Source organism: Lasiosphaeria miniovina, assembly GCF_030549165.1.
Source record: "Lasiosphaeria miniovina strain SMH2392-1A chromosome Unknown B0T26scaffold_2, whole genome shotgun sequence".
NCBI lineage: Eukaryota > Fungi > Ascomycota > Sordariomycetes > Sordariales > Lasiosphaeriaceae > Lasiosphaeria > Lasiosphaeria miniovina.
The window spans coordinates 5,043,756-5,059,941 of NW_026848221.1; the positions used below are offsets into that span (position 1 = coordinate 5,043,756).

Sequence of the window (16,186 nt, forward strand, 5' to 3'; positions counted from 1 at the left end):
TCCTCGTCTCTTCTTCAGAGGACGCTCACCGTCTCATCTCTTCTAGGCCCCTTTTTGGGGAGATATGGTCCATGCATGTTTCTCTACCTACCAGAAACACTGCCAGGCCGCTCTCCCGATCCGGGTAACAATAACAACAATAGTCAACAACGAACAAGAGACATCTTTCTTGGTCGAAACTCGGTTCATTCTCTATTCCTAATCATGGTTGGGGACGGTCACCTCATCCCCCACTTCTCCAATTTCCTCAGCCGCCTCTGCTGCTTATGGACCGCGAAAGAATGGGTTTCTGTCTGTGATACCCACAGGAATTGCTTTTCCGGGAAAGAAAGCGTGATACTTTCGACGAAGTTGTTTCCCTCTTGGTACAGGATTGGCACTCTTGGTGCATGCATTGATTGCCCAGGGGAAAAAAAAGGGGAGCAGGGAGGTGTCGTGGTGCTGGGTAGTGCTAGCGGTGTACTGCGTAGGTGGGTGGTGCAAAAAAGGGTTGTATTCGCTAAGGGCGGCGGGAATGGTCCAGTCAAGAGCGCGCTCTCGCGAGATCTGGGGTTTAAGCTTCAATCCAAAGAATCCAGCTGGCCGGTCTGTGCTGATCACTTTGCGGGTGGCTTTTAAACGACCCATCCACTTGGGTTCCCGACCGGCTAAATGCATGTCCAGGGGTGCGACAGCGCTTAGCTTCGTACAAAACAGGAAGGGTAGGCTATTTTTTTCTTCTTTTTTTCTTTGGGATGGATAGGATATTATTCCGTACGGAGTATTCAATTAACGGTAGTCCCTTGGCTATCTGCATGGGGAACACCGCGGACCAGCTCAAGCCTGGGCCATCCCACTTTTACATACCTGGGATACAACCTGACCCCTCAATGTGATAGCTTACCCAGCTCCCGTGCCCTGAAACACAGGTTGTATCCACCAGGACCAGAGGACAAACATCAATGGGCTGGGTTGCGTTGCGTTGCAGGTCCGTTGCGTTGTTGCGTTGCGTTGCGATGTTGCCTCGAGCCCCTCAGACTCGCGTGTTGGCCTTGGACGGGGTTACATTCAGTAATCAGAAACCAACGGGCACATTATCTCAGTCATGGCTTCCCGCCTTGGCCCAGGTCCCTCGAGGTCGGGGGAGGTGAGTGAGAGATGGGCGCCATTTCTTTTACATTCCCGCGGCGCGCCCGGCGCAGCAGGAAAATCTCGCGGGGTTTCGAGCACGAGGGTGGCACGGGCCGGAGATCGACGTTTTCTCCCCGTTATTTCAATGACTGAATGGCATGCAGAGGCTGAAAAGGATTAGCTTATGGACGTATTCCATCCACTTGAGAGTTTCTCCTGCGTAACCAACATATTCTTTTGTGACACGACGGGAGCAAACTACCAACCAATTTACTTGGTTACTGGGATTCAAGTCGGCCAGTCCTGTGGATCACGGTCGACAACATTAGGAGGGGGAAGGGGAAAAAGAAACGAATCAGAGCGGTTGTGTGACGTTTGCTCAAGCAATATCCCCGCGCCGGCTGGTACGGAGTACAAACGCAACTGCATCATATTCAATTCATTGCAGCACCGACAAAATGACCTCTGAATTTTTTTTCCTCTCCGAAAATGGGCGTGGTGGCTTTCAAAGTCTGTTCTAGCCCTCGACAGGCCCCGACAACGATGCCTTATCCTGGCACCAACTCCAGACCGTGGAAGATGAAGAAGGCGCGTACGGAATGTCGGAAATAAAACCCTTATCGTAAGCAAAGTCCAGGCAGGGCTCCGGGCGCGCCTTCCAAAACGCCGCGTTAGTGCGGTCACGGAGTATCCGTACCTTACGGATAAGGGGCTGGCTGGCGGCTGGCGTCGCTGGTGGTAACTGCCGCATCGCGAGTGTTTTGATCGCGACTGCCGCGCTCGTCGTCGATTCTTGCCCAAATTGAACTTTTGGCTTTGAACGCGGCTAACTGGTGCTGCCAATCCTGCCCGATACTGGACACCGGCGTCCAAGAGTCCCAAAAGCACTTATCGGGCTCTGTCTGCTCTGTGTTCTTCGCAATCTCGCTTTGACTTGGGCTAGTTGCCAATAAACCGACTGATGATAGCACGCACGCAATCACCGCGATCCCTCTCACGGCCAAGAAAAGACAAGACGGCTATCGCATCGGCGCATCTTGGACGATCACCCGGGCCTCTCGCGCAGAAAAGAAGCGAAGGGCCAGGACTAAGAGCCCCCCCAGGCGCAAATCCCAGGATATCCCTGCTTGCCGGCAGCGCAGCGTGGAATATGGATACACGTTCAGATTATTGCTTCACACGAAACACCTCTCGGTCACTGCGACGTCGGGTGCAGCCCAGTGTATTCGCTGCGCGTGCGCTCGCTGAGGAATCATGACGAGCCCACGGTCCAGCTGAGTTGATGGTGGTGGACGTCTCGGGCGCAAAACGTGCCCTGATGAGGCTGACGGCGGCTGGTCTGGTCTGGAGGCGGGCTGCACCGCAGGGCTTTCGAAATTGAAGAAGACATTGTGGTCGCAGCCGAAGCCCTTCTCGGCGCTCGCCACAGTCCTACTTACACTAATAACCACGCTTCCCTGTCTGGAAAGAATACGTTGCCACACTGGTGGTGAAGAAAACGAAATAGGGAACACCACGTGCATGTTACGGATACGGAGGAGCTCTCCGTCCGGATTTTTGCTGGGCACAAACGCGAACGGATACCTCCGTCTAGTCCTGGCCTTGGGCATGCATGGCAGCTGCATGATCGTCCCGTCCAGTACACCCTCTCACCAGCAGAATCTTCGCAATCCACAGGTCACCACCACACCGTCCATTGATTACAACGGCAAAGCACGCCAATCCTGCAGCAAATGGCCGGTCCACACGTCTCGGGCCTCCATGTTGCTCTGTCGGTGCAGAGCTGGGACAATACGGATCCGTAGACTGGCGGAATAGGCCGGCGGGCTACAACTGCGGGGCGCTTTGACTTCACTAAGGTAGCTCTGACCTGGCTAGGACGACGGACGGACGGACACGGTGATGGTGAAGGGGGCCGGACCTGGGGCCTGAGCTGAGATATGGGGCTGGAAAGAAAAAGGCTCAGGACGTTCAGTCTTGTTGGCCAGTATCGGCATCATGACGGCGCCGGAATTCTTCTACCCCGAATGTCCTGTCCTGTCCTGCTTCCAGTCTCCAGCCACAAACGGCACTCACTCGCCCGGTCCGGCGTGTCATCAGGCCGGTGCAGCGAGCTGGAAGACCAGACGAACGTTCCCGCATGCTGCCGCTAGTCGGGGGGGGCAGGCACATTTGCTGTGTGGGCCGCAAACGGGCTGGTGCCCAGCGGCTCGGGCACCACCCTCCCCCAGGATGTGGCTAAAGCCCGAATCGGCGACCTGGGACCCAGGAAGAGGAGCGATCCGCCGCCCAAGACCTTAGCGTTGACGCAAAAAACCGTTGTCATACAGCGCTGGGACGGGAGGCGTCCAATCATGGTGGGCAGATCGCCAGGTGGCGCCCATGCTGCTTGGCTCCCCGGTCTGCTGCACGCACGTCCTGAGCCATTTAACCCGTCCTGGCGAAATCTAGCGAAGATTCAGCTGAGGCTTTGACGCCCGTTTTCCCAAACGGGAACTATACACTACTGTACTTTGAAGATGCCCTGGGTCGGGTCCAGTTGGAGTTCGCAGGCCATGATTGCTCCTCACCAGCCTGCCCGCAATAATTATCCAGCGGTCTGTCACCTCCCCTCGGGCCCTCCTTACCACTAGAGCTGTCACTGGAGTGGAGACTTGAGGCCCTGAGCGGCGTGCCGTGTCTCGCTCCGTTGCTGCCAGTCGTCTTCAAGACCGCAATCTACGCGGTATCATGGATCTCTTCAGGAGGGTGTCAGGGGGGCCAAAGCAGCTGCAAAGTGGACGATATACGGATATCAGTAATAAACCTGGAAGCCGCCTGGGGTGTTCCCCGGTATCAGCAGTCTAAGAGCATCTGCAACTTACCGAGTGGAGCATCACGCACGGAAGATTCCTTGGCTACATAGAACGGATACCCCAGATAGACAATATATCGACGCTCAAAATAGAACTAAGAAGGAGGGCAGCCGATGCCAAATGAGATCAGACCTTGAGCGTCGGCGGGATGAGGTGTCGGTGGTGCAATAATTGCCTACTATGGAATATGTACAGTACTGTGCTGTACAAAGTTAATCACCGGACCACCCAACCCACGCCGCACCGTGACTAGGCGACTCGATATATCGATATAGCAGGCCCCTGACCACTGTTATATGCACACCTCGTTGCTGCAAGGCCACCCAGGAACGTGCACTCTTGGCTCGCAAAACTGTCAACGGCCGGAAGCCACCGTTCCTGACCGTTAGTCCGTACATAGCTTCGCCGTGGTTCCCCTCTCTCCACAGGGCAAGGGGGGGGGCAGATGCGCCGAGCTCCACCACTAAATTCCGCCATCTTAGTTGGTCGACCGTTCCGACCAATCTATTGGATCCTACATGGACTCTCTGACCCCTGTCCAGCTCAAACCAACCTCAGAGCCGCCTCAACACAGGCCGGACATGACATGCAAGCTGGGTCGAGTCGTGAACATGCCACTCCCAGCCGACGCGATATGAGACATTTGGGCTGCTTTTGGGGTTTGGCTCCGCATATTTCTCAATTCTGTCGGCTGCTGCTGCTGCTGGCTCTCCACACGCAATCGGCACTGGGGAATCGGGGAGTTGGTGAAGAGCTTGGCGAAACCGTCGCGCGCGCCCACCGCGTCGCCCATCAGGCCGCCAGGCATTATCCCTCGTGCAACTCCGGACCAGCCGCCAGCTAATCAGTTTTTTTGTTCGGTAGCATCTCGTCGCTGCGAGGGACTGAGCTCTGGGCGCACCCGGGATAGTGGCCGTTTGGGTGGGTGAGACCGCCGCCGTCCTGCGTCCTCCCATTGGCCCAAGCTGCAGTTCTGCGAGGCCCTGGGCAAGCAAAGTTCTCATGGCGGCCTTGCTAGATGGGTCCGCTCCACAGTTTCGATGTGCTTTGCTGGAGCGCGTGCCTTCACGCTCAACGGTCGGCTGCGGTTCTCTGCTCTGGCTCTACTCCCGCCGCCCAGGTGTTGAAGAGCCGAGACGAGTGGCTCGTCCAAGCCGTGTATCTCTTCCTGTTAAGGAAATTGCTTTGGGGAACATGGCAGCTGAGGTGCTAGTCCTGGGGCCTGAGTGGCTCCGATGCTGTCTATAGCATGTATTCAACAATACATACATAGCCTTGGAAGTCAGGATCCGACACTACATCATCTCCTCCGTACCCATGCACTGGTGACTATGGCAGCCATCAAAGGGCATCGCGAGAGCCCCAGATGCGCTGAATACTGACGTGGCTCGTATTGCGCGATCCTGGCTCTTGCCTGCCCATCACTGACACTCGGAACATGCTGCGTCAGAGACGACGACCCGCAGCATGCACCATGGTGTTCCGTTCTGGGGGTTGTATCTGGTCTTCATGTCCTGTGCTGCTCAACCTCGCCTCGTTGGAAGCGCCCTGTCAGGTTTCCTGTCCAGTTCATCCCCGTTCGCCCACTAGTCATTCGTACAACTTCTTCTCGGCTAGGCCTCCGCGGAGAGCACCTCACTGGCCGGCCATAAGCCTCCTTGCCTCGCTTGTCGCCACACCACTTGGATCGAGGTCTGGCAGTGAGACAAAAGGCAATGCACGAGACGTTGTTAAAGAGGAGAGGAGAGGGGACTAAGGACACAAACGATACGCCAATGCACCGCCGTTCCCCTTCGGCTGATGGCCAAGCTTGCTACGGCAGAGTTCACGGGCTAGGAGAAGGTGCTGTTGTTGCGCACAACACGTAGAGCTGCAGAAGGCACTGCAGATGGCCCAAATAGGAGGCCTGGGAACGGTAGAATACCGCACCCTTCTCACGCAGGTGATGGTTGATGGGCACCCACCATCATAGCCTCTCTCCATCTCTCCTACCTCCTCGCCTCGCTCCCCCTATCCCTATCCAGCTCCACCTTCTCTCACCTCGTTGCTACCCCAGTCGGTAGACGGTGGACTGCCCACCTGCCGCGGTTCGCCAGCGGGCCCGTTTTTGCAGTCAAGAGCCCGGCGGAACTATCTCGAGCCCGTTATTGCCAGGCCCTCTCTCGAAAACGGGCTTCGTTGCTTGGTCGGCTCACCCCAAACCTCCCCACCATTTCCTTTCTCTTCGTGGCCGTGTTCCAGGCGATCCTGGCCTCCTTATCTCTCGCCTATGCCATAGTTTGACCACTAGTGTAAAAGATTTGCTTTCAAATCGTACCCGCATCCAAGGAAGGTGTGAAGGAGTGAGACGAGAAGAAGGAAGAGAGCAGACATGCCTGGGCTGCCCATGAGTCTTGTTCTCTCTTTGCCGAGATAGGGACGACGCAGAAGAGCACATCAAGACTGTCGTGGGCCATCTAGAATCCTCAAACACCTCTGAGCATGGTGTTATTTTTGAAGCTTTGCATGGCAGAGGGACACCGCTCGCTCGTTCGCTTGTAGAAGCACCGACGACGATAGTAATCTCTCCCCTCTTCGTTCCCCAGAAGCATAGTCGCTCACCAGCCTGTTCATTTAGCCAGGCATGTCGTTCTATTCCACTACCCACGAAACAGCAGTGCTTCGAGGACTACCTGAGACACAGAGCATGTCTAGATTAGGCCATATGTTGATCTCTGGCGTGATCTTCTTTGCCCTCTCGAGCCCATAGCCGCCGAGATATCGCTCGATCGAGAAACCCCTCACAAATCTTCTTCTCGTCTCGTCCCCTTTTTTGCTTTTTTTTTCTTCTTCCTCTCACCTTGCCCTCCCGCCCCCGCGGGCCTAGGCTTCAGGCGGCCTTTTCGCTTTCGGTTCCGGCTCGGCCCAAGTAGGTCGGTAGCGCAGGCACTGTATTTCCTCTTCCGGCTCAGTATAATGCACCGTGGCCTGATACTGAGACAGTGCCCAGTCCTTCTTGCCTCTTCCTTTCTAGCCACACAGAACATGAATGATGCTCGATGGTTGCGCGCCGTTCCCATATGATAGCTTTGCGTCTAGAACATGCTGCTGAGAGAGCAAAGCCGCTGCTTACCAAGGCTCCCAGGGCTGTTGTTCCGTAAGGAAGGAAGGCCCTCTGGGTATTCGTTCAGTCAGGATGGGGGAGTGGGGCGAATTCAAGCAAACAGAAAAGAGCAAACAAACTGACCGCCAGAGCTGGCTGCGTGAGAAAGCTCTGTATTGCCGTACCGATGGGCTCACGGGGGAGCTTACGAGGTGCTGCTGACAGTGAAAGGGTGTTTCTTACTCGTCTTACTACTCGTGCTGGTTTCATCTGGCTTTTTTCTTTAAACAAACAAATACCTACGATACGAATTACCTAGGTGGGCATCCGTAACCACCGCTACTTACCTAGGTAGACTTCACCCCTTGCCCCTGAATGGCGACCAGCACTTTGTTCTGTCTCCAAACACCGCTGGCGTGGCCTTTTTTGTGTGTTTGTGTTACGGCGGAGTTTACCCTGAAGGATGGGGGATTTGCGCGTTGTCGGCCTAGCCACGGCGACCTTGGTGCTCTGCTATTTTCTCCGTTTCTCTGCGCTGCGCTGCCCTGTGCTCTGCTGTGCCGTGCTACTGTCGTTGCGGCACGACTCGTGTCAAGGCGTTCATGCTTGTGGAGCTCGCATTCAACACTTCGCATTCGTGCTTCCTTCGACTCCTAGTTCCCTCCTCACTTCTTACACTTGCCTGCCTGTCTGCTTGTGTGTCTTGTATGCTTTGCTCTGCTTTGCTCTTCCCCTGTGTGTGCGTATCCCAGGTAGTTAGGTAGCTCCTGCTGGGGTTTCTCTGATTCTGGTATGGAAGAAACATCATGCGCCGCGGCCGTTTTTTGCTGTGTAGGGGAAGGGAGAAAGGAGCGTGCGTCTGTGTGGATCCAGACGGCGTAGAGCTGCGCATTGCCAGACTGCTGATAGCGGAAAACTTTGCCTTCGCATTTGTTTGATGACCGTTTGTTCCAGGCGCAACGGTGAAGACATGTAGCACACGTGGCCCTCTCTGGCCGGCCTCGTATACTTTATGCGAGAGAGAGAGAGAGAGAGAGAGAGAGAGAGAGAGAAACAGGATTAGGCAGCCGGCGAATCTGCAGTGCGGTATGGCGTGTTTCGCGAGGACAAGAGACGACGAAACTCGCGGGCAGCGGTAATACTGCTGTATGCATGTATGTCTATAACCCCTTTAAGGGGGACAATGGCGACAAACGAAGAGTGAGTTGCAACAGGACGGAGTCTAAATGGGCCATAGCTGGTGGGACGAGATATTTTACCTGAGTGTCTCTGACGCAACCAGGCATCGCTGCTGTTCTGGTTTCTCGCCGATATTGAAGCCGTTATGTACAAGGGTACCAAGAGTAGAAGGGAGAACCTCTTCGATGTGACAACAACAACAACAACAACAACAACAACAAAAGGAGGAAACTAGGAAACGGTCTGTTTTAACGATTAGTTGCTCTTCAACCACTTCGACACAAAAATTCCAGATCAACGATAGCGTTTAGATGTCAATAACACACATAGTGTCATCCGCCACTAGAAGGATGTAGAATTGTACAACAGAAGCCATAAAGACAGCTTTCAGTCAACACCAACACACACCAACACCAACACCCACTGAGACTAGAGATTGCGTAGGACGCTTATATCCGCGATCCATGGCAAGTACATACAACACCCTCGAGATGATAGGACACACACATGACAAGACTCTCCAGAGGCCAGGGCAAACCTATTAGACCACCTGAGCACAACTAACTACGAGGGAAGAAGAGAGAAGAAGAACAAGACGTGCTGCGCGTGCGGAGTATATAGCTCGAGGAAAATCGCACAAAACAAATCCTAGTTTAAACATTAAATGAAAATGGAAACTTGGAAAGAATGGGGAAATAGATGCAAAAGGTGCCGAAGATACGGAAGAGTACCTGACCAACCGCTGTTCTGTAGAGCAGCCTCACTCAGTGGTACCGACGTCACAGAGTTTCCGGATCACGAACTACGCCGGCACTGTTCGGCACACGACCGGGTGGGTGTCTGGGTATGCGACCTGTAGACTTCCTGTTATCTGCATCGTCGCCGTCAACCTGTCAGCAACTCAGCCAGTCACCCAACGCAGAACCAAGCAGTCAGTCAACCAGCCAGCCAGACATTGAGACAGAAAGGGAGATCTTATATTCATCCTCGTTCCCCCCCCCTCCTGACCCTCCATCACCCCCTAGATTCCCATTTCTCATCTCGAACACAGACAGAGAGACCCTTATATACCGATCGCCAGTGGAACCCCAAACAAACCATCATCATCAGAGCCGTCATATGTGCGTACATATGCGGCGTGGTATAGTAATATATAGCAGTCCCCCGAGTTTCATATCCCATAGTATCCCTTGTGCCTTAAAAAAACCTCATAGCAAACCCCCCCAAAAAATCCCGTATAGAGTATCGCCAAAGATTTCCCAAACCCCGAAAATATCCAACCAGCCAGTCCTATCCAGTGTGAGTGCTTATAACCGTTAAATGTTCAGACCCCCAGACCAGATCAAATATACGCCAGACGCAACAGAGAAGCCCCCCTTCTTTTTATGGAGGAAAACAAAACCCGCAGTCGCCAAGCTCAACGACAGAAAATATAAAGCAAAAAAAGCACGAAGAAACACCGGGTCGTAGCTCGCGCACGATCCCATCCCCGTATAAAGTGGTGATAGACCCAAAATCCCCAACACGAGTTTGTCGGCCATATATAGTAGGCAAGGAAGGGGGATTGGGAAAAGCCCGGCTTCACAGATCTAAACCGCCAGAGAGATATTAGAAGGAAAGAAAGAATATCATAGGTATATATCTCCTCCCTCGCCGGCGACCCACCGGCGCCAGGCTTCATCATACGCGTCCTCGAGGTCTCTGACCCAGCGGCGCGTGTCGAACAGGGCGCAGGTCCACTTGCTCTGCCAGAGCAGCCTGCGCATGTCGGCGAGGCGACCGACGCCCTCGCCGTACCCGTTCTTGTGGCGATACGACAGGCCATTGCCGAGTGTGATGGCAAAATCCTCGTACTCGGCGTCATCGGCCGCGATGAGCTCGGCGGCGGCGGCGTCACCGTCGGGCGTCTTGGGGAGCGCGCCCCTAAGGATCGACGCCGCTATACGTGAGCACATCTTGTACTCGTAGCGCGGCAGCGTCAGCAGCGGCGTGCTGGACCACAGTATATCGGCCGCCGTTGTGTGCGCATTGCACTCAGGCGTGTCGAGGAATAGGTCGCACACCCTTGCGCGCGAAATGTGTTGTTGCTTTGGTGCTACGTCGGTAAAGATGATGCGGTTTGCCACGCCGTCTCCGGCCCACAACCTTGCCGTCCGCCTCAGGTGCGTTTCGCCCAGATCCGGAAATCGTAGGAGCCACAGGACGGCCTTGGGGACGTGGGAGAGGATGCGGAGCCATGTCCGAAACGTTGTCGGATCAATCTTAGGGTAAATGGTCAGCTAATTAATTTAAGCGAAACAGGTTACGCAACACAAACATACCTTGTAAAGTTGATTGAAGTTTCCGAGGATTATGGCGTCATCGGGAAGGCTCGGAAACAACTCTTTTCGCATCTCCCACCGCCTCTTCTGGTCGTCTTGCCATGTCATACCCCTTTCGTCGGCTCCGTCGGCAGACTGGGCGTGGTCGCAGCAGAAAAACGTGTCGCGACTGTAGATGATGTTCTCCGAGTACACCCAGTCGCTGGCATCGGCATCGGCCTCGTCGCGGAAGATGTCCTGCAAAGTCAAGTTGTTGCGGTAGGGCCGAAGTGTCGAAGGAGGGATGGCAGTCGTGTCGGCGAGTAGATAGTCGCACCACTCGGCGCCCATTGTTCCGGCAAACCCCATAAATGACATTTGTATTGGCGCAGGCCGCGCTGCGAAGATCTCGTTGCGGGCACCGCGCGTATATCCGTTCAGGTTGACCAGAATGTGGATGCCGTCCTCTACGATCTGTTCGACAAGTCGATCCGAGGTCCAGTTACTCACGTCTCGGAACGTTGGCGCTTCGCGTTCGATTTGCTGCCGGTGAACCGACTTGTCGCTGGCCGTCGTCGCGTAGCAATACGCCAGCACACGAGACTGATCGTGGAACCCAAATACGGATTGCATACTGTGATATGGTTAGCATAATGCAGGCCATGAACAATCAACAGAGGTGGAAAACTTACAGGTGCGCCAAGGGATGGTTGTTGAAGTCGGATGAAACGTAACCAACACGAAGCTGGGGACTCGGCGGGCTCGGAGGTTGATATACTGTAGCTGGAACCCAGGGAGATCGGAGTGTAGAGCAAGTTATCCTGATTGCGTTCCTCTGCGAAATCTTGCGAATGTCCTTGGCCGTCAGCGGGCAGGTGAAAGTGTGGAAGGGCAGAACCGTAGGCGCCGAGGGAATCGAAAGACTGGCCGGGGGTCGAGCCCGAAGATATCCGGCAGGGTTCAGCTGGCCTCCCTTGACATACTTGTCGAGATACCAGGAACGCATAGCCGCCCTCGTTGACCTTTCAACAAGGCGCAGAATCCTAGCGCCTTCCCACGACCTCCCGGACCACTTTCGAAGCTCGGCATTCAAATCCAAGGAAGCGTCGGTCCGCCCGGCTCCGGCATCCCGGAGCTGTGTAACCAGCTGCAATATTGTGCGCTCCTGCAACGCCCCGCACCCCCACGTGGATGACTCTCGTAGTTGGCGCCCAACAATATCGACGACACGCTTCATAAGGCCGCTGGCGAGGCCGTGGTTCCTGGCATCCTGGAGCATGCCGTCGTCACCAACATGCCAGCGGTCAAATTGCCCTCCCGACAGAACCACACCGCCACGACCCCTCCAATCGCAGACCGAGTTGAGAGCAGTCGAAAGGCCGCAGACGGCCTCGGCAAAGTCCGGGTTAGATGTGACGGCCCGCTTGTAGTATATTATGGCGTCGCTGATGCGCCCTCTGTCCTTGACGGCATTTGCAAGGTTCGTCAGGGCAATGTCAAAGGTCCCATCGCACGCCACCGCCTGTTCGTACATGGAAATGGCCATGTCTAGTTGGCCAATGTCCTTGAGCAGGCTGCCCAAGTTGGTGTGGAGGTGCACATGCTTGGGGTCCAGCGAGAGTCCGTAGTTGTAGTATGCCAGCGCAAGCGCAAGACCAGTGCCTGGGATGATGCCCGGGACCGTTGCTGTGACAGCCGCTCTGCTGTCCGAAACTGGCACCTGCTGGGCCGACGACTGTTGGACACTTGCCAGGAGAATCCCCACATTGTTAGCCGTTGATGGGCTCTCTTGGAGCGACAGGGACAGATAATAAAGCGCCAGTATGTCACCAACTCCCGCGGGTTGCCGTATCAGGCCGGCATTCGGACCTGCGTTGGACATGGCGTCCTGAAATATCTTTGCTAGAGAGAGCAGGGAGTTGCTCGTCGTCGACACTGCCGACTTCCGGTGGGTTCCTTCGGCGACGTGCTGGAGACCAGGCAACTGGCCGCCACTGGAGGAGAATACTAGCTGGGCCGTGTGCTTTGCCCTCTCCGGCGGCAGTAGTAGTGGCGCCGAAAGGTTCCTCTGGGCAGAGACCCGGGGCTCGCCCGACCGGGCATCCCCGGGAGCCAGCACGCTCTGTATTGTGCTTATGAGGGACTGTACACCCTTAATGTTGCGTCCCGCACTTATTAAAACAGCTTCCTCAAAAGCCTCGGACGCACGATCAATGTCCTTCAGAGCGTACATCATATTCCCCTTAGCGTGGATAAGGAGTATCATCCGACCATTCTCACTTCCGGGTATGGCGTAACCGCTGGATCCGAACCCCGGCTGCCTGCTGCTCTCTGCCGCTGTCGCAAAGGACCGTCCAGGACTGTCGCTTTTGTCCGTATCTAACGCATAACTATCCGGAGTCGAGTCGCCGGTTGTCGTCGTTGAACGCGAACTGGCCTCACTGGCAGTTTCGGTAGCCTGATTTCGAAGAGAATTTCCCGAACCTGGCATCCTGAGGGTGCGCTGAACAAACTCAATGGTGTTTACTGCCTCCTGGCTCCTGTGATTCGAACACAGAAGGCCCACAAGATGCTCAACTGCCTCGAGATAGCTTGGTCTGATTTTGACCGCCTGCACCCAGTGTTGCTCGGCCTCCTCTTGTCTGTTCAAGCAGTACAGCGTTGCGGCAATATTCGAGATTGCCTCGACGTGGCTGGTCATGGTCAGTCATATACACCTACACACTATGCCAGAAAATCGGCTTACCTTTCGTCCAGATTAACTATCCGCTTGAACCACTCAAGCGCGTCATCGTAATGCTCGAGTCCGTAGTGAAGACAGCCTCCGAGCAACATTCCGTCGACCCATTTCCAGCCGCTCTGCTCACACAAATTAGAGAGCATTTCCAGCGATGCCTTGGCGTTGAGAAGAGGCGAGCCCATCTCGATATATGGCCGGTTGGGTTTTGCAGAGTACATGTTCCTGTGCGCGCCAGGGCCACCTATGATTTCCGCCATAATGGCCATGTTCCCCCCCATCATAGCCCGCTCGTCGGCGTCAGCCTGCGCTATGGCACGAGGGTCGGCCATACGGGATCTAAAAGCGAGCACCCTAGAAGCCGCCTCCTTTTGCGCGAGATGCTGGGCATAAACTTCAGTGGCATCGGCGTAGATATGGGGGGGGGGCCGGGGTTTGCCGACATTCATACTGGCAGCCAGCGATTTCGGGATTTTGGGATACACCACCATTTTAGTGGGCGTCCTCGAGCTAGAACCGCTTCTCCCGTGGTGGATTTTCTTGGAGTGCCCGAGAAAGTAGAGAAGCTCGTTGTAAGTCCTGTGGGCATGCTGCAGGGCTCGTTCCTTAAAGCGAGCTGGAGACGCATCGCCACCGCCCAATGCCCCAGCGGCCGAGCCTGGCGACAGAGCCTCTAATCTTTGGTAGGATGTATGCTGTGCGGGGCGGTTTTGGTCGTATCGGGAAAAGCCGTCGTCAAGGGCGTGGCTTGATAGGGGGAGCCTAAACGGATTGGCCTGGCCCAGTGCTGACCCGTTCGGCAAACCCTGATTAATGGTTGACTGAGAGGGCATAAAGGCACTGTCAACAACTGCGTTCTGGACCGTGTAACCGTTAGCTAGGGGAACAGGACTCCGGTATTCGGTCATGCTGCCATCCCTCCAGGGCCCAGGCGGTTGGTACGTCGCAGCATCGTACACAGTCTGGGACAGCGGCTGTTGGTACCCAGGACCCAGCAGAGGCTGCAAGGCGGACACCACATGGTAAGTGTGTTGAGGCATGGTCTGCATGAAGCTTGCGCGATCTGCCACGCCGGACTCTGGTGTCATGTTCGATCCGATGCCCCACACGCCTGGGGTTGCTGGGGGCGTATTTAGAGCCTCCCCAACATGCTCATCGGGCCGGCCACTCGGGACTGGCGCCAGGTGATGCCACGCCGGCGGCAGGGAGCGCTGTAGAAGGAGCCCTGAAGAGCCCGAGGCTCTATGGACGAGAGCAGTGGGGAATATCTTGGATGATACCGGCAATATCATGTGCTTTAGGGGCGGGGGCCCGGAAGCTAGATGGGCTAGGGAGCCGTCGTAGCCATTGTCGATCGTACCGCTGGGCGTCTTTCGGCGGAGAGAATACTCGGCGCCGTGGTCTTGGGTGTGGGGCCGGGCTTGCGCCTGCGCCTGTGCCTGAGCCTGAGCCTGAGCCTGAGCATGGGAACGGTTGAACGTAGTTGTAATGCGGTGGAGGGTCGGAGCATGCTGCTGAGAAGCATGGACGGCCGAGGCGCGCGGGATCAAGTCGGCGCCGGGGTGAAAGGGAGAGGGAGAGTGCGACGGCCGTGCCAGGAGGAATTGGTGGTGGTGGGCCAAGCCGTAGTCTGGCCTCCCGGGGGTCTGGAGTGGCCCGACGAGGGGATCGAGGGGTGTCTGCACCATCTGGTGCATCTGGACGAGGGGCAGCATCACAGCCTATTCATGAGGACGGTTCGGCGCGACAGAGTTGGTTGGGCGGCTAGATCTGGGTCGGCGAATCGGTCAGGGTACTGGCGTGCAACAGGGGACAGAAAGGGCTTCGACCTGAGCGAGAGCTGGGGCGAGGGCGGGCGAGGAACGACCGACGTGAGGCGAGTGGAGACGAGACGAAAGCGAACAGAAAGGAAGGGACGGAAGCCAAAGCGCGACGAAAGGAGTGTCGCCGAGAACGACGGCACCTGACGGGATCAGGCTCGACAGGTCGTCATGGCCCAGCCGTTAGAGCATTGTCAAGAGGGGCTCTGGTGATGTTGACGGAGGCGGAGGCGGTGGTGGTAGAGGTCGTGTTTCGAGTCGAGTAGCAGTGCCCTCCCGCGAGCCTACACTACACTACAGCGCAAGGTGCATTGGGATGGGCAGGGACATGGGGGGGTGGCGTGGGCGTGAGCATGAGCATGAGCCAGATGAATGGAGTGCAGACAGGACGGCAGCACCTCCACCAGCAGGGAAGCCAACAGGGCGGGACTCTCAGCCGGGGCCGCCCGAGCTCCCAATCATGCGCTGCGCTGCAAGTCGGTCAATCAGCCGCCTCTGCCCAGAAGCCTTTGCATCTGCGATTCTGCAGTAGTGTAAAGTAGATCCCAGTAAGCACCTAGGGAAACAGCCGCCTTCCGCGCTCAAATTGTTGTTGTCGTCGTCCGTCGTCGCCGTCGTCGTTGTCGTCGTCGCACAGGACTCGCGAATAAGATGTCTTGTAACGCTGTCGTCCAGACTGGATCCGGCGACCTGTTCCGGAAACAGTAAGCAATGTGAGGAGAGATCTACCGACCTCTAGTAATCCCCAGTACCCGACAAAGTATCCGTACCTCCAAAGCAACTGAGGGACCTTTGATTGGGAATCTGACGAAGGCCTTCGACTAACAAATGTGGATGTGGGCCAACCAGTGAAAACCTAACATACTTTAGAGTGATAAGGAAAAGTCAATGAGTTCCTAGATAAAACGGCCGAAAGCTCTCGGCACTTTCCATGCCATCCAGTACAAGACGGGAACCTTTCTTTAGTCGGGTCTGCGGAGTAAGTGGAAGGTACGAAGTAGTAGTAAAGGCGCTACCTTACCGTCTGGCGGGCGTGTGTAGTCCGGCTCATGCTGCTGGGAAGCCGACTGTTAAAGCTGAGCTGGATCGGCGTGGGGGGGTGG

General features: G+C 55.8%; 1 protein-coding gene across 1 annotated transcript; it reads right to left on the reverse strand.

Annotated features, from left to right (window-relative positions):
* Positions 1-9,854: 9,854 nt before the first annotated feature.
* B0T26DRAFT_738656 (glycosyltransferase family 41 protein) lies at positions 9,855-14,978 on the reverse strand (the record flags this gene model as incomplete). Its single annotated transcript, XM_060443615.1, has 4 exons — positions 9,855-10,487; positions 10,548-11,160; positions 11,219-13,219; positions 13,273-14,978. 4 exons carry the CDS (start codon positions 14,976-14,978, stop codon positions 9,855-9,857), a joined length of 4,953 nt encoding a protein of 1,650 aa, XP_060301098.1.
* Positions 14,979-16,186: the final 1,208 nt, after the last annotated feature.